The sequence below is a fragment of the Prinia subflava genome, chromosome 21 (assembly GCF_021018805.1).
Source record: "Prinia subflava isolate CZ2003 ecotype Zambia chromosome 21, Cam_Psub_1.2, whole genome shotgun sequence".
Lineage (NCBI taxonomy): Eukaryota > Metazoa > Chordata > Aves > Passeriformes > Cisticolidae > Prinia > Prinia subflava.
In genome coordinates, this window is record NC_086267.1 from 2,645,801 (window position 1) to 2,663,688 (window position 17,888).

General features: G+C 40.9%; 1 protein-coding gene across 5 annotated transcripts in view; it reads right to left on the reverse strand.

Moving 5' to 3' along the window:
* The window catches only part of MTOR (mechanistic target of rapamycin kinase), a 65,594-nt gene that overhangs the window by 13,303 nt on the left and 34,403 nt on the right, over positions 1–17,888 (reverse strand). For all 5 annotated transcript variants that reach the window (XM_063417087.1, XM_063417088.1, XM_063417086.1 and 2 more), the window contains 9 exons: positions 14,914–14,989; positions 12,921–13,060; positions 10,454–10,554; positions 9,165–9,280; positions 7,771–7,848; positions 7,269–7,376; positions 4,779–4,904; positions 4,019–4,150; positions 780–895 (listed from right to left, as the gene is read on the reverse strand). In XM_063417087.1, coding sequence (XP_063273157.1) covers positions 780–895; positions 4,019–4,150; positions 4,779–4,904; positions 7,269–7,376; positions 7,771–7,848; positions 9,165–9,280; positions 10,454–10,554; positions 12,921–13,060; positions 14,914–14,989 — 993 coding nt within the window. The remainder of the gene's footprint in view (positions 1–779; positions 896–4,018; positions 4,151–4,778; positions 4,905–7,268; positions 7,377–7,770; positions 7,849–9,164; positions 9,281–10,453; positions 10,555–12,920; positions 13,061–14,913; positions 14,990–17,888) is intronic.

Below are 17,888 nucleotides of genomic sequence, written 5' to 3' on the forward strand. Positions count from 1 at the left end.
CAGGGTGGGGTTGTCAAGGTTTGTGCAAAACTTAATACTCTGCTCCCTCAGCAGCCTTTAAATGCCACAGTTACATGGCTGTCCTTTCTATTTTGAGTTTTCCAGAAAGCATTGTGCAAGACAAATATTGTATACAAATCAGTACTAATTTTTTTTTTCCATCACAGTCACTGAAAAAATAAGACAATGGTGTTACCAAGGGTTCCCATCCTCATAAAAGCGAATTGGGCGCACACCTCCCTTCAAACAAAGCAGACTTTCAATAGATACACTATGCAATTTTTAATTTAAACTGAAAAAAAACCCCACCCAGATCCTCAGAAAAAAATGGAGAAAGGGTTTTTAATGCAACAGTATTGTAAGAGACTATCACATGCTGGGCACCTCCTGCCCAAAGCAGTGCTGATGTTTGACAGCCTGTGTACCTAACACAGATGTGCCAGGTGTGTGGGAAGTGTTTCTTTCCTAGAGTTTGAATCTCCTGAAAAGCAAAGAAACAGAGGTGCTGAGAGCTCTGCCTTCTGCCAGTGAGCCAGTGCTGGAAAAACACAACCAGGACCAGCAACAAATACAATCTTGTTGAGGTTGATGTGTCCCAGTAACATTCACTGAACATTGCATGGTAGATAAGAATGTAACACCAAAGCAGATAAATGAGAAATCCCATTCTTTTAATCAAAGCATGAGCTTTGTTTGTGTCACCTGCAGGGACCCTGCACCTCAGGAAAGCCTTCAGTCTCAGTCTAGAGCTAAAGGGTGCCCCAGGCCCCTGTGCTGACCGTGCCATGAGCTTGTGGAGCTCCTGCTTGTGCTGCTGGTCCTCGGTGGCGATGGCGTGCTGAGCCTGCTGCTGCATGGTCTGCACAAAGTGCTGCATGTGCTGGAATGCATCGATCTGCAAAGGATGAGGGAGGCAGTGAGGACCACAGGGCTTCAGTATAACTTCTCAAGGGAGAAAGACAACGTAGAAATGATTTTCACAGAAATAAAAATATATGGTTTTGTTTTCTTTGAAAGCTTTTCAGCTACTGACGTCCCTCTAAAGTCACTTTACCTTCAAGTATGTCTAAATAAATGAAGAGGTTAGAAATTCTTGTTATCTCTGAAATTGCTAAACTGAGGAAAAAATAACTGCAACCTTCCAAAGCCAGGCACACCTTTACTGACAGACAGAGAGTCAAAGGTCTGACTGACCATAACACAAATTAACAACGTGCTCTGATGTGCAAGAACTCAACTCTGCCAAAGCAACAAGGCCACCTGAACAGGGAGAAAACTTCACCAGCAGAGAATGTCCTGTTACTGCCCACACAGTGTGAGATAGACACAGAGATATCCAGCTTGCACAGAGTGTGAACTAAGTCTGGCAATTGCAACAATCAAATGTTTATAGCTTACAAATTGTATCTGACCAGGAAAATACTGAACAGACAGGATCACAAAGATCACAAAATACTGAACAGACAGGACCATCCAGAGAAGTCTACCTATAACATGCTATGGCCAGACAAAAGAAAAAAAGAAAAAAAGAAAAAAAGAAAAAAGAAAAAAGAAAAAAAAAAGAAAAAAAAAAGGAAAAAAAAGGAAAAAAGAAAAAAAGGAAAAAAAGAAAAAAAAAGGAATAAAAGAAAAAAAAAGGAAAAAAAGAAAAAAAAAAGGAAAAAAAGGAAAAAAAAAGACCATTTGAGAAAATAATGCCTGAAGAAAAACTTGCAGTTTCCTGATCTTCTCTCCTAACTTTTCAGTTTTGGCTAGGCTTGAAGTACACACCACGGGACATTAACTTTGTGTTGTTTCAACAAATTAATGTCTAAATCTCTCCTAAGGTTGTTGAAGAAGTACAAATGTGCATTACTCTTTTGCCAGAATATTACACAGGGCAGTAGTGCTAAAGCAACTTGCACTACCAAATTCTGAGGGAAAAAAAAATCTTTTAAAAATTCCTTGGAAAGAACGCTGGGGTAGGAAAATACAAGAATAAAGATTTAAGAAAAAAGTATGCACGCTTCACTGGAAAGAATTAAGAGTAAAACTCCTGCAATCTGCAAGGTCATTTCAGGTTAGGAGCTGCAGAATACGCTGTTCAAAGCTGAATTTACTTATGTGTATCTATAGGAATGAGCTATGTTAGAGACAAGAACCACCTGAACTCAAAATGCCTCATCTATCCTGTTCAAATGTCAGCATGCACAACTCAGTGGTAAGGAAAAAGGGTTTTATTAGCCCAATTAGTGAAATAAAAGAAAGGCTCATACTCGTAACATTAATGTGGTGCATTCCACAGCTGGTAACCTAGAAGGGACTGGGGTGGCAGGTAAATAACAATCTTATAAATAGTTATGCTTGATATCCATTATAAATAGACAAAACATATTGCCAAACTGTATCAGTACAGCATGTTATCTTTTTATTATGTGCTCCTCTTATATCTGGATGCACCCAAAAATCTGCTCTTGAGTTTCCATTAATATTGAAAACTGATTGCCATAATCTGACAGACAGAGCAGTTAAGACTGAAAGCAGTAAGTTTTCCAGAACAACTGAATTCCTAATTTGTGTGCATCCTTTCTACAGGATATGGCTTAGAATGCAGCTGCTGGCAAAGGTCCTTGTTAGAAAAAAATGTAATAGGGTTTATTTCACAGTTTTTAATCTGTTTTACCTCTGCAAGTGCTGTATGGCTGGTTTCCTTCTAGATGCCAGCTTTTGTCCTGCTGGATTTGACAAGTGTCAAAAGGGGAGTACTGAAAACATTTTAGGTCAAAAAAGGAACTTTGAACTGCTGAGCCAGAAAAAATGGTCATTTCCCACCATACCAGCCTAAATCAGCAGCTTATTACTGAGGATACCAAACCAAGTGAACACACACAGCTACATAAAACTCCACACATCACCAGTTGTAACTATGGATTATTTATCTATTTTGGTAGCAGTTTTCCCCCATCTTCATGGGCTGCACTTATCCTTGCATCAGGTATTTTAGACATGTTCTCCCACCCCCTCAGTCTTTGTGCCTTCTCTCATTCTGTTTTCCACCACTGCACCAGTCTCCTGCACCATGTCCTTTATTTCCTGACCACAAGGCAAACACTGCAAAACACAGTTTCCCTCACAGAGACAGGCAGAGATCCCACATATTTCTGGGGTCATTTACTGAAGATGGTAAGAGGCAATTTCACTGTTTTACAGAGCCAACAGAATAGGGAGCAACAGCTCCTTCTGCCTTTTTAATTCAAATAAAGAATAGTTAGTTGTGGCTATGCTCCCACAGCAATGGCTCTGCTCCAGTGCTGGCAATCCCAAAGGCAGAAAAAATAAAAAAGATGTGGCAGAATATGAGGATAAATTGAGGCTTTAATGTATATTAAAAAAAAAGGTTAACTTATCCAGTCTGGAGCTTACTGGATTTGATTATGTAAGTTCTCCCTGTGTTGCCATGTCAAAAACATTCACCCTGGGCTCTCTGCAGCCAAACTGTTCCAATGACACAACTCCATGAACTTTTCAGCTGCCTTTCAGTTAGAAATTTCCAATAACCTCCTCAGTAAAAATCAGTTCTGCTCAGCAATAAGTGCAAACTGTTGAGGACACTTCTAAAACTGGTAATAAACTACTCTTTATTCCCCTCTTTCAACATGTAACCTTGATCACAGGTACAGTGTAGAGACTTGCCAATCAGTGGATGAAAAGTCAAGCAGCAAACCTACACAGGACAAAAGAGGATTAATTAATAATTAATTGACCATTAATCCTGGCTGCATCCTTTGGGTACCAGCTACTGGTTCAGCAAAAATAATCTTTCCATATATGAAATAAAATTAGGGCCAGGTTTTCTCTGCCTTACAGAGTTTTAAAGGAAATAAAAAGCTTACGATTGGAATAAGGAAAGGAATCAATTACTCTCTTTTAGAGGAGCAAAAGTAAAACCTCCAGCCTTGCCTTTGTCCTCTGGGGAGCATGAAGAGCTAATGGCTCTGCACAGAAGCTGAGCAGGGAAAGAGCTCTGTGTTCTCTGTACCTTACGGGCGCTCTTCCACATGTGCTTCATGTACGCGTACGTCACTTGGGGGTGCACTGTGGGCAGAGGGTGATCCAGCTGTCGAGAGGGATCCACTCCCAAGAGCAGGACAAGGGTCTTGTGGGCCAAAGCCTGGAGAAGTGGCAAAGACAGAAAGCAGGTTAAAACAAGCCCATTGTCACCTACAGCTCATATTGCTTCAGAATTGCCCAACACTAAAAGTACATCTGACCCTCCAGATACAACACAGACAGCAGACTCCCTGGATTCATAAGAACACCACATGATAAACCATACATCTTCCTTTGGATCAGAGCATTAGATCCTCATTTCAGAAGCCAGTAGAAATTGTGAAGTCTCTGTTTCAAGTATTTGGTGTTGTGGTAAATATTAAAATAGGACTCTAATGTTCAACAGTGACATCACATTCTAGATTTGACTCTCTGTTCTAGCAGAGAGAGCTATTATTAATAATCTCCAGTACTGCATAAAAGCTTCCAAGTTATAGCATGCAAGGAAAATTGGCCCAGGGGCTCTCAGGTATAATATCAGTCCCACAAAAATAACCTTGGCCACAAGCATGAACTCTGTGCTGGTTACAATTTTAGCATTTCAACAATTTCTGATTAGTTTCTTCCTCAGAGCAGAACCCATCCCAGCTGGGCATTGAAAGCATTTAGAAATGTTCAAGGCTGAAGCAGCACAGCAAAGCAAATCATCTAAAAACCTGCTGAAGAGGACAGAGCCTGACAATGCTCACCAGCCTCCCACTCTTGCCACACAAGCTGGCATACTTGAGCCAAGTTCTCATGTCCTCATGAGGGTTCACCACAAGAGATCGGACCATCAATATCCTTTGCCAGTCCTCCACGATTCGCTGACAGCCCTGAGAGGGAAAAGAAGGGAGAACTTGTCAGTGTTTGGTCTCCAGTGTGCTGTAAAGAGCCTTGATTCAGAACCTGAAGGGACTTCCATCAAGATAGAGACTTCTGTGCCCACAATTCACAGCAGACTGACATTGGGAACTTGTCACAGTGGACATGGAAAGAACCACATGAGGACACGCTGGTGAGTGAAGCAGGAAAAGGGCGAGTTTATTTACAAAACTCAGTTTTATACGTTTCCTAAGGGGCCTGTGGATTGGAGGATGGAATTCCACCTCTCAATCTACATTTGTCAAGACAACTGTCAATCAACTTTCTTTTCCCACCTAGAAATATGTAAACAGTGAAAGACAGTTAGCAAAACATGGCCATTATTTATAGTAGAAAGTGTGATAAGGTAAAATTTCTGACTCCAATATGAAGAACATTACAGAAGGCTTTGAAAAGTCTTCAAAACCAGGGTGACAGGAACTGTTTATTTCTTTAACACTGCAATGTGTGAGGAAGGTTCAGTCCCTGGCTCTCACAATCTGCAGGCAGCTCAGTGCTTGCAGTCTAATGATATCCCCCAATGGAGAGAGGAGAAAAGCTCCTAAAGCTGAAATGCATCCAAGAATCAGATAAACACCTCATCCAATTCCAAAGTGAGTCAAAGTGCCTTCTCCACCTATTCTTGGTATAAATCTCAACATGTAGAAAACCAAATGGTTGCAAAGGTATTTTTGTTATTGCCCCTTTTCTTTGCATGTATTGCTTTTGGAGGCTGCCATCTCTAAACTGATTTTCTGCCAGGAACTGCAGCACCAACTGCAGTGCTGCTTGTGCAAGCATTGTCTGGTTCTTGTCTGTCTGATGGGAGAGGCACAACACTGTCAGAAGAGGATGAGTCTGTATTTCAAACATTCAAGGATATTACAGAGATGTAGAATTGTGGAAGGGACCATAAAAATTAAATCCATGGTGCTGGATACAGTGGCCAAGTACAGGGTAACAGTGATGCTCCAAAGTTTCTATTCAGCCAGAGACTACTTGGTTTTGAGGTAAACAAAAGATTTTCCAAAGGCAGCAAGGACCTTGGCACCAAAGAAGTTATTCTTTCCCTTTTTCTTTTCTCCCAATATGAGGACTGGGAAGTTAGGCAAAGCTTGTTCCCTAACACATAAATAAACCTCTTCCAATAGGCATTTAAAAACTATTAAAAACACCTATAAAACATTCAAGAACTGTATGTACTGCTTTCAGCACTATAAAAAGCTGTATTCAGACATTACACTTCCTGCCACTTCAGTTTCTCTACCCCAGTGGAATGATCCTGAGCTTTTCCAGACAGGAATGCAGATGGGAGACTAAAAGCTTTGTCACAGTTTCCCAAACAGCTCAAAAATATACAGCAGGCTTTCATAAGGTGGCAGATTATAGCAGTGCCAGGGAAGAACTCTGCACAGGGAAGAGTTCTTCCTTCAGGCAGCATTTCACCTTTGTTATGCCCTTTTTTCTTTTACTCCCTTCTCTTGCAGGAATCACCTCCTTTTTAAACAGTACCCCTGTTTGTATTACTGCATCTCAGGATATTCACTTTCACTGCAGGGATGCCTCTTGTAAGGAAACTGTCAAATACATTTCTGATTTAAATTTTCAGATGTACTTTGGATTTTTGGTGTTTAGAGTAAGAAAAACACAAACTTCTCTTTCAATACAGGAAAATCAACATTGCTAAAGGTCTCTTCTGAAAGGTCAAGGTTAATCAGAGCACCATTTAGATTGGAAAAGACCTTTAAGATTATCATGGCCAACCATAAATCTAACATTGCCAATTTCACCACTAAGTAATGTCCCTAAATGTTACCAATCAGCTGGAAATGTTCTTGTAAGAGATCCAAAAGGAACAGGATAATCTTTAATTTTACAAGCATGTGAATTCTCTGACCAGTTTTCCAATACTTGGAGAGAATTCACTTCTTAAAATGCAGCCAGCCAGGTAAGAAGTTCAAACTAGCCTGACCTAAACCAGTATTTCCAGATGTAATCCAACATTGAGATAAGCAGCCTTGGGGATGTTAGACTCACAGAAGAGTTTCTCTCTTCTGTACACATCTATTTCAAGGCTTAGTTCATCCCTTTAAAATGTCATATGAGCAGAGACCTCAGGAACATTAACCTGAAAAAAAATAAAAGCCCAACCCAAAACCCCAGGCAAACCAGGACAAGCACAAAGGAGATGGAGCACGCAGCCACGTGAGCATGGACATGACTGGGATGCAAAGAGACAAGGAAAGATTTGCTGAGCCACCACACTGACTCAAAAGGAAGCTTTCCTTCATGCCAGCCCAGCAGCATCCCCATCCCTGGCCTTTACAGGGATGTACCTGCAGCCTTTCCCACCAGATCTGGCGGATGATCTCACGGCGCTCTGGTACAAGTTTGTACTGGATAACCTCTTCCAGCTCTGACAGCATCTGGCAGGACACCATAGCCTGAAGGAAAAAAATCACATTCCATCCCAATCACTACACGACAGATCTGTAATTAAGGAACAGTATTTTGGCATCGAAATCTTAGGTACATTGGCTGCCCAACACATAAGTACCAAGTGCTATATACTGGTACCTAGATGATTTGCTGATTCAAACTCCCTAAAAGTCAATTCTTATTTCTTCTGAGGGGGGGGGATGGTGGACCTCACTTCACTTTTAGTTTGTCCCAAATCTGCTCCTGCAAAGTTATATTTCTCATCTGACAAAAGCCATTTAGCTTGTGGGCCTACACAGTTCTTATGCTTGAGACAAGCACTGCTCTGAAGTTTAATGCAACTTTTAGAGAGAGTGTGAAGCAGGGATGAAGGGAATGAAGGCTGAGAGCCACACTTACCCCATAGGCTCGGCTGTAGCTCTCTCCTGCCATGGCAGTCAGCTCAGCATCCAGCAGGTCTCTGGCTTTGTCAATGCACTGCAATAGAATGAGATATTGAGGCAAGGGCAGTGTGCTTTATCCAGAGCCAGCTGCTGAAGCTGTTCAGCTGCTCCATCTCATGAACAAAGCTGGCACTGTTCTCCAACAAATACTAGGAAAGGCTCTTATAAAGATTTGACAGGAAAAGTGTCCAGGTCTTATAGAAAGGAAGTCAAGGGAGCTTCATTCATCACCTCTATAGTTTGTCTTCGTAGAAACTCAAAGTTTGCAGTATTTCTAATCCTACTGTGATTGTAGAGATTATCATTAACAACATTTGTTGAGGAAAGGTTCACATTTTAGTGAAAGAGAGTTGGTTACAAAAAAAGAGCCTCAAGAAATGTCTCTTGATACCACATAATGAAAGAAAATAGCTTTTATTGTTTTATATAACCCAACAGGATTTTATGAATTTTACAGGACAGCAAATTCCATTTCTCATCCTCAAACTAAGACAGGCTCTTCAAGCATGAAATAAATCCTGCTCTAGTTCTAGTCATTATATAATCTCTCACCTATAGCTTTTCGTGTTCAAAATGTTAAAGGTTAATCACAAACTCTACCCTTTTGAATGCCTGGTTAATTTTACTGTGCACATCACCCAAAAATCTATGTACGGGTTTTGACAGCACAGATTGAATTACTCCTTTATCTAAGCTGGCAAGCCAGCACAGAATTCTCAGAAATAGGACTTGAGCTTCCTTGGAAAGTAAACAACACATTTCACATCTACAGAGTCACTCTGCAAATCTCCCTCTGTGAAAAACAAGCATTACAAATACACCTCTGTTTGTCAAACTCATTCCTTGCCTTGGTATCTCAATCTAAGATTTGAGATTTATCAGTGCTACCAGAAAAATTAAGATTATTGTACAGGATGTATATAAGCACTTCACTGAAAAAGCTGTAAGAGACAGAAGTGCACAAAAAATCCATTAGGAATCTTATGGGTGTCTCAGGCATTCCCAGCAATTTACAATCAGTGTCTCGTAGAACAGAACTTCTGCTGAGATAATCCTTGTGCCCTTCCTGTCTAGAAAAGAGGCACAGAAATAAACAAAGCCAAAAAATGACAAAGACATTCTTCTGTTCTACAGCACTGGACCACTACTATCTGTCAATACATTCACTGCTATGTTTCTGGAAATACAAGGTAACATCTCTCACCCACATCTAATATATACAGGAAAAAAACATTGGGCATTTATAGGTTACAGCCAACTGCTTTACTACAGAGCCTGTTTTTCCACGAAACTCCGTAGCCCAGAACATCTCAAACCAGGTTTTGGGATAGCAACAAGGAAGATAATTACTTGCTGAGCTAGTGAGAAAAGGTCTTGATGCAGTGCCAGCACAGCCCTGTAGAAAGCCCCGTCGTGGGTGTCCCTGGGGATCATGCAGGTGTATTCCTCCATGCTGTCCCACTGACCTGCAGAGACACAGACACCCCCAGTACCACAACAGCCTCCCCTGCCACGTGGGGACACAACACAACTGGGATGTGCTGCTCACACATCAGTGCCCAGGCCTGAGTGCTCTGTGGTCCTTCTGTTGCCCGGGTTTTTCTGAGATTTTTCTCAGAAAAAAAATCTCATCTTCTACTTGCTTATAAGATGGAGTCAGTTCTTTAGTTTCTGTACAATATTAAGGGTCAGTTTTTCACTTTCTCACACTTTGGAACGTAAACAACCTTTCTTGTTTTTGTTCACTGTCCTTTGCTTACATATTTCCAGCCTGAAAACAATGTTGGTTGACAGCTGGTCTGGCCAGTGGGGTGAAGGGGTAGTAACCCCAGAAGCCAATCCGCTACCAGACCCACAAAATTATAAAAGGAAAAGAAATAAACAGGCTGGACCCTTTTTTTTTGGTGGGGAGCAGCTTTTCACTGAAGACCTCTGCCTCCGTGTTGTTGATTTTGCATTCCGGGCAACAGGACTTCTGCATTTAAGTCAGCTCTCCAACAGCTTTGGTAGGGACACTGTTAGATACATAAACATGCACATAGCTACAGACAAGAAAAACATTGGCATTTCTCTTCTAGACAAATTGTTATCCTTGTGGAAAAGGTTCTTTCATTCTTTGTCATGAAGCAATTAAAATTCTGACACTTCCAGAACATTTGAATGAATTAGTGCCCTGCAAAGCAAAACATGATTTTTTCTCAGCAAAGGCTGGCAGAGAGCAATGAATCAACTTCTCTAGTAAATATCTCACTCACAAATGGACATTTGGGCCTCTACAGATTTACTCCACTTAAGATTGTCTATTCAGCAGACACAGCCTCTAAAATGCTCAACAAATACTGTTCTCATTGTAAATAAGAGATCTGAGAAGGTTTTCTTATCTCACTTCCAGCCTGAGCTCTGCTCAGTGTAAAGCCACCCATCATCTGCTCACACCACTCTGTTACTGGAGACCACACTTGCTGTAAATTCAGGTTTTCCAAAGGACTTCAACATGGACTGACACTCCATTTCCCAGTGTAAACAATGTGGTTTCTTGCTGTTGCTGTTTCCTCTATTCTGTAGCTCTGAAGTAAGTTAGAACTATCTGTGCTCACACCTCATGGGCTGCTGCACACCAGCACAGGAGGATTGCTTACCTAGACCCCAGGCAGCAGCAGCAGCCATCCTGGCCATCTTAGCTTGGGTTTCATCATTCACCTGGGTCCACTTTTCACAGCATTGCTGGTGGAGCTGCCCCCTAGGAAGAATCCACAATTTCTGATCAGCAAAAAAACCTCTTCCAAGGATTCTGCCTCACTAAACAACCACTTACTACTGGTAAGACAACAACCCCATCATTGTTTTTACACTGAGTGGAGAATAGGATTTGACTCCTCTGGCAACCTCAACCATGCCAGGCTGATGACAATTATCCTATCAGCAGAAAATAATTTTAAGGCACACTATGTTTTGAAAACACACATTCAAAGAGAAGTTTGCATTTGTTCCTCAGTGGCTGTTAATGCCTAATTTAAAATTGGACTGATAATGTCAGTCTATAAATACATAAAAAAAATTCTCAAGAAAACAAGTGAACCACCACCAAAAAAAGGATGCTTAAAATTTTTGTAAGTGTCAGCAGAAGAAACATATGATCTGGACAGCTTGGGCATGGCTCCTTCTAGCAAACATTTTGAACTGACACATCAAGTCTGAAGACAAAGACTGCACAATGAATGTTGCTGTAACCTCATATGAAGGCTTGTCATGGCAAGATCTCACAGGGCATTTGAATCTTTCATCTCCAGTGGAGAGGAAGCATCAGGATTTTTCATATTATTTCTTTCAAATCAACTGTGAATGCTGCACTAATCAAACCAATTACCCTGGGTGTTGCAGTTGCAGGACTTCTCAGGCTGGATACTCTGTAGCAGTGAAACAGCTGCCAGCTGTGAGGGAGAACTTGCCTTCCCTAGTGTCATCCTCCCCTTTCCCAAAAAGGAAGATGAGTTAGTCAAACAGAACCAATGCTGCCACAGGCAAGACAGTCATTCTGACAGCTTAATGGCCCAGGAGAGAAAAAAAACCCAAAACAAATGAAAAATCAAGCCAAACCTAGCAACAGCAGTAAATCACGACCTCACAGATGCTGATAAAACACTATGGGTCCTACAGGAATAACTATGGGAGGAGACAAATGGCTAAGGATGTTTTGTCTGTACTCTCAAAATATCAAAGCACAGTACTGAAATAGTGATGCCACACAATATAATTCTAGATTATCTGCCTCATCCTGTCAAGCAGACTCCAGCAGCACAGTCAGTCAAGCTGAATGCCACTGGAGAGTATCAGCAGCCAAGCTCTGGAATCCTCAGCCTCAGGAGACACCTCTGGAGTCAGCTGCAAGGCAGCAGACAGACTTCACCAAGGCACCTCTGAACTGTAAAAACACCTGCACAGAGCCCAGCTCTACCAGAGAACTTGGAGACTCTGATTGCTCACTACAGACTATCAATAGACCCATGATATCTCACTCCAACAGAAGAAAATTCTCCTTTTGTTGTTCCATAGATTTGTTGCTTATACATGAATAAGCAGGAGATTCAGAAAGGATACTTAACTCAAATACACATCCTGCAGGAAAAATTCTTCAAATCCCTGGTGAGAATTGCCTACTCATATAAAAGCTGACTGAGGAATGCTCAGTATGAGGATCTATTTTCCCTGCTGGAAAAGCTACACCCTATATGTCTCACCCTCGTTTAGAAACAAAAAGGGCAGGAAAATCCTGGCAGAATTCAGTTTCTCAAACAGTTCTGTTTCTAGCAGTAAAATGACTTTAGTGCAGAGGAATCTCCTTAGTGTGGTGCCATCCCCTGGGTTCACGTCAGGACCCATCAGGACAGAGCTTGTCACATGCAAAGTTAAGTAGAAAGGAGGAACCTGGACAAACCCACACCTGCCCCTGGGTAGGAGTGCACGCCACAGTGAGCAGGGTGCCTTCTCCAATTATCTTTTTGGAATTGAACAGCGAGAAAAAACAGAAGCCTCCAGTTAAGGAGTAAGCTGTAAGTCACCAGCAGCTCACCCTCTCACAAACACTCATTTGAATCAGTGTTGACAATAGACACTTGACACAAAACTTGAAATACTAAATGTCCACAAAGACAAAGCTTAAGAAAGAAGAAATGCTGAAAAAGACTAATAAGGAAAACCTCATCCTTCTACAAGGCTGACACTGAATAAATACAGAAATCTCTCACGTTTTAATCAGAGTGTAAAAAGAAGGGTCACAATGAGCTCCTTTTATGGCTGTTTCTGACAAGTTCTGATCAGTTAATGTTTCCTCTGTCTACAATTTCTTTCTCTCTTATAAATGGGGTTGACCTGATTATAAGATTGCAGATTCTCTTCCAGAGAGACCTTAACTCACCAGATGGCCAGTCCCAAAAGGCTTAGAGATGTTATTATAATTCTGACTTCAATGAACAAAGTGAGATGCCACACAAATACTCAAAGTAAGCAGGATTAAATAGGAATTCAGGCAAAAAATTTGCACCTAAATGACAGCATCCAGAGAACAGAGACACTATTTTCCTCAGCCTTCAGGCATTCCCCTCTTACCATTCACCAAGTGCTTCCAAGCAACGCATCCGTCCCAGCATCAGCTCAGGATCATCTTTGTTTGTGTCCATCTTCTTGTCATAGGCCACCAGAGCATCTTCCCATTCATGAAGCTTTTCATACCAGGTAGCTTGAATTTCCTAAGGGAAGGGAAAAAGAAGTAAAAACACATAGCAGGATTAATATTGATCATTCTGTATTAAGTAGGACAGCTTTTCCTAAAAAATTCTGTGTCTGTGCTGGTCTCTTCACCCTTTTATCATTCTAAATATCCTCATGGAGTTCTGTGATACAGAGAAGAGCCTTGAGCTAGAGTGAAAACTGGAATCCTGGCATTGCTCCACCTGCCCAGAAATGAACTCAGGTTTAGCAGAGGGATTAATCCAACATCACCCCCTTCCTCAGAACACTGAAATACCAGCTCAGCAGCTGGTGCTTTTCTTTTTGGAGGGGCAGAGTGAGTGGAACAGGAAAAAGGGTAAATCTGTAACATATTCCACTTCCCGTTGTTGCACATACTTGCATTCAAACAAGAAAAACAGCCTTGCATTCAGGAATGGAATGACTAACTAGAAAAAAAGGCCAAACTTTGCATCTGGCTACTGCTAGGCAATTACTTCATACAGCAGGTAGTATGAAGTGGGGCTCAATCACATCCTTCACAAGGGAAGGCAATGGTTTGCAATAAAACCATTGTAAGTTAGCCAAGCAGTGATCTTTATCAACTAAACCCTTATCTTCAGTCTTTCTTTCTAGATTTTGTTTCTCATTTTTATGAAATAAAATGCCTTAACGTATTTGTGTACTTTTCTCTGCCAGTGTTTTCCTGCTCAGTCCTTGGCAGCTCATGTCCTGACATAGGCTGCAGAGCAGATTCTTTTCCCAGACCTGTGGGCAGGGTCACTATAAACCCTGCTTTGCATGCCAGGCCTTCCACTTAGCCCTTTAACTTCTCAGCTAAGTCACATTTCAATTAAGTCCCTGAAAGCAGAGCTCAGAGCTCCTCTTAATTTCTCTTCATTGCCAACTCTGGCAAACTCCATGCTTTGAACTACATTTATTGCTGGACTGAATTGCTGCTGAAGAGTGAAGTCAGAATTAGGTAATGCAGAACTTTGCTCAATCCACCCAAGGAATTATAAGAAGCAGCAAAGATGTTCTGAAGTCTGTACTTCTGCCAGAAAGGACTTATTTTCCAGTCTAGGTCAAAACCACACATAATCCCACACTAGAGGATTTCCACCATTTTGTGCTTATACCTGGTTCCCACTTTCTAATTGTTAGTACTTAAAGAGGCTGATGTACTGTGCCTTCCTTTTCCTAATCATCCTAAAACACTGCAACAATTACCACTGCAAAATCCTCTTTTTACTGTCAGGAGAGCAGAGGTGGTTTTGTCCTTGAACACAAATTAAATGACTCATAAAATGAGAAGAAATAATAAAAGGTACATCATTCTGAGAAAGACACAGAACAAATACATAATGGGGTTATTTGATTTTGGTGACCAGTCTAAGTTGTAAGGGACTGGTTAACTTGCTATTCTAAATAATACCTGTGAACACTTTTGAGAGAGACTAGAGGTTAACTTCCATTAAATCCTTACCTGGAATGTGTTGATGCAGTTTCTCAAATCCTTCAAGCTTAGAACAGGAACTTTACTCCCTCCCTTCCCAGCTTATCCTAAATAAAAGGACTTATGTTGTCAAGTTGCTTGTTGCTCACAGCTGCATTTAGTACCAATAGCAGCTGCAAAATTCTCCTCTAAATCAGGTTTTTGCAGCCCTCCCTGAACCCAGCATCTGCTGCAAAGTGCCCACTGAACATCCCTGTAGGCAGCAAAGCCCTTCTTTATGAACAATGAAATATTCTAAGCAGGGATAGAACCTCGATGTGACTGATTGAGAAAAGACACCACCACCCACCAAAAACCTAACTGCAGAAACCAGAAAAACATAAGACATGAAGAAGGAGATTATCCAGCAGCACTCACCAGCTCCCCAAAGTGCTTCATGGCATATTCCAGCACCCCAGCAGCTGCTTCTGGCTGTTGGAGTTTATTGTTAATGCTGGAAAGGCAGGGAAAGAAACAGGATTTAACACAATTGGCATATTAGGGGTTGGTAGAAGCTTCTACTTGATAATAACAAGCTCTATCATTTAGAAATACCAATGGAACACTCTTTTTGTTTAGACTTCCACTGAACAAATAAACTACACAAGGCACACAATGACCATGTATTTTCAAAACAACAGGTGCACACGTTCTCTGCACATAATCTGGTAATATGATAATATGATAATCTGGTATATGATAATATACCATAATATGATAACCTGGTATATGATAATCTGGTATATAAGATGGTATATGATTATCAATTCTAACAGTCTGCATAGCAAGAAGAATTAGTTGCCAGTAATTTTAAAGGCAAGATTTTTCAAACAGCTGTACTTAAGAGCTTTACAGTCCTAACTTTTTTCTTCCCCATTCTCTTAAAAAGACCACCAACTCCTCTAAAAATCAGAGCAGAGATTTTACTGATGCAGGAAGCATCTATATCATTAAAACAGCTGACAAATGTCACCAGGAAATGACATAAAAGGTGTGCAACCCTAATTTCAGTTCCACATTTCATACAAAGCCTCTGCATTGGTACTAACCAGCATTGGCACTTTTCTTTTGCTGGTTTTCAAGAACATGCCAGAAACTGCTGCCATCACAACCAGTCCTCAGTCTGTACCAGGAAGCCACTTGTTTTGCAAGGCCAGCTGAATTTTATAAAGCACAAGCAAACAGGCTGCTCTTGAACCTGATTCTCTAGTTCATGATGTACAGCTATTCTCCTAAATAATTTCTATTTCACATTGCTTTTCTTATTTCACTATCAGAAATGGGGTACTTGGTCAGTAGCACTACTCCTAACCCCCAGTTTAATGAGGAAATTAACTTTTTATTAGGTTTCTGCTATTTTATGAAGCTTGTTTATGAACAGCCTCTGGTTCATTGCCCTCCTCTTTCTCTCCTGACTCTGGAGAACCAGAAATGCAAATTGTTCAAAGCAACATCACAACACCTGAGCACCTACAACACATCCTACAGCCCAATATTAACATTAGTTCATGTCTGGAATAAAAACAGCATAATTAACAAAACAAAACATGGCAATAGAGAGCAGTACAAAGAGACTCTCAGTGGTCTTTGAAGAGAACTGTAGACACAGGCAGCTCTCAGAAATTCTCCTTCTTGCCTGCCAGAATGGCTCTGTGATTTTCCCCTTAAAAAAGGGCACAGGATCAGTAAGAGAAGCAAATCTAAAGTATTAAAGAGAGTGATACACAGACAAAAAAAGGGAAATTCTTCAAATGAATGCTCCATTTCTTCTGTCTCTGGAAGCTTCCTTTCCTTACAAGTAAAGAACCAAGTTCCTAGACATACTCTGGATACCTGTGAAGGTTAAGTAAAAATACTCTTGGAAATCAGGCCTTGAGATTGGCTGAGCTAAAATCAGATTTAGCCAGACTAAGAACACCCCACAATCACAGTTCAAGATGACTGGCACCCAACAATGGGAAGCACTCAAAACAGGCCCATACCACTTTTTTAACAAGAGAGTCAAAGATTGCACTAACTCCAGCTAGCTGCCCTAGGGAAAGCTTGGCAGCAGCCTTATAAAAGTGATAAATGGATGTCACATTTCATGACCTGATGATTTAAAGAGCCATTGGCAGACACATTCCAGTATGTCAGACAGTTAATTTTTTCCAAGTTATCTTTCTTGACAACACTTCCTGACAAAATTGACCATTTTCTTTTATTATCTGACCATTAGCACTGCTCCTCTGTCACTCCCTGGTGCACTTAATTACTCCTTTTGTTTCTTGCTTTCTTGGCTGTCCAACGCAGAATTAAGTGTCTCAAATCTATTTATGGTTGGGTTTAAGCAAAGGGAAGGAAAAGATGGGGAGGGAAAGGAGGAAGACTTTGATTTACTAGAATATACAGCAATAATTGTTAATAATCATAAATTACTGTCCTGTACAAATGATCTAGAACACAGTGAGCACTGACAGGTAATTTTGTGGACTAGGGTAAGCCTGTGATTTGGATAAGCTTCTCCTGGCAGCTGCTTTTCCCTGTGCTTTCTGTGAAAGCAGTAAATGTTGTGGCTCCCCACTCCCAGCCCATTTTGTGTACACACTATTTTAACCTGCTATATTCAAAACACACATTAAGAAAATACAACATTCTGTGCTTTCCTTCTTTCACCTTCCTTCCATGAGGGCACTGCTCCTCTCCCTGCTGACCTGAGGAGTCTGTGCTCAGACAGAACCTTCCTAAATATTATAAAACTCTTAAAAGCACTACAGAGTTATTTTCTAGCCACCATGCTGGAGGACTAAAAGAAACAAAAACACTCCAGAAAAGCTTCCAGGCACTCAGAAGAGGCCCCCAGGGTTAATATTCCAGCCAGGCAGAGTTGCCAGGGGTTTTTAGCCACAGTGTTGCTGCTGGAAATCAGGGCAGTTTATTGGATTTGAATCAAGGGGATGGATTTCTCCTTGTATCTGGAAAAAGAGAATTAAAAAAATCTCTCTGGATTTAAGGAGAAGGTGGGAAAACATCTCTCAAGATATTAGAGCCAATGCTGTTGGCTAACTTGCTGGACAGTAACTTAAATCTTTGTTTACTGGCAGATGCCCTTGCAATTATTCCTAGTTCAGAATAATGTTAAGTTTAATATTAAAGGGAAAAAAATCAGTTGTTCTCCATATCTAATGAGGAAAGAACATATTCATCAGTTAATTTTTGTTAAAAAGCAAGAAAAAACCTCACCACTATCTCCTACTTGAAGACTTGGTAGGAAAGCATAAAAGAACATTTTTAGGGTGTTTAGAACAATTTTAGAAGATTTTAGGTATAGGTTTGGTAGGTCACAGGTAATATCTCATCTCTCAGGAAAGGCC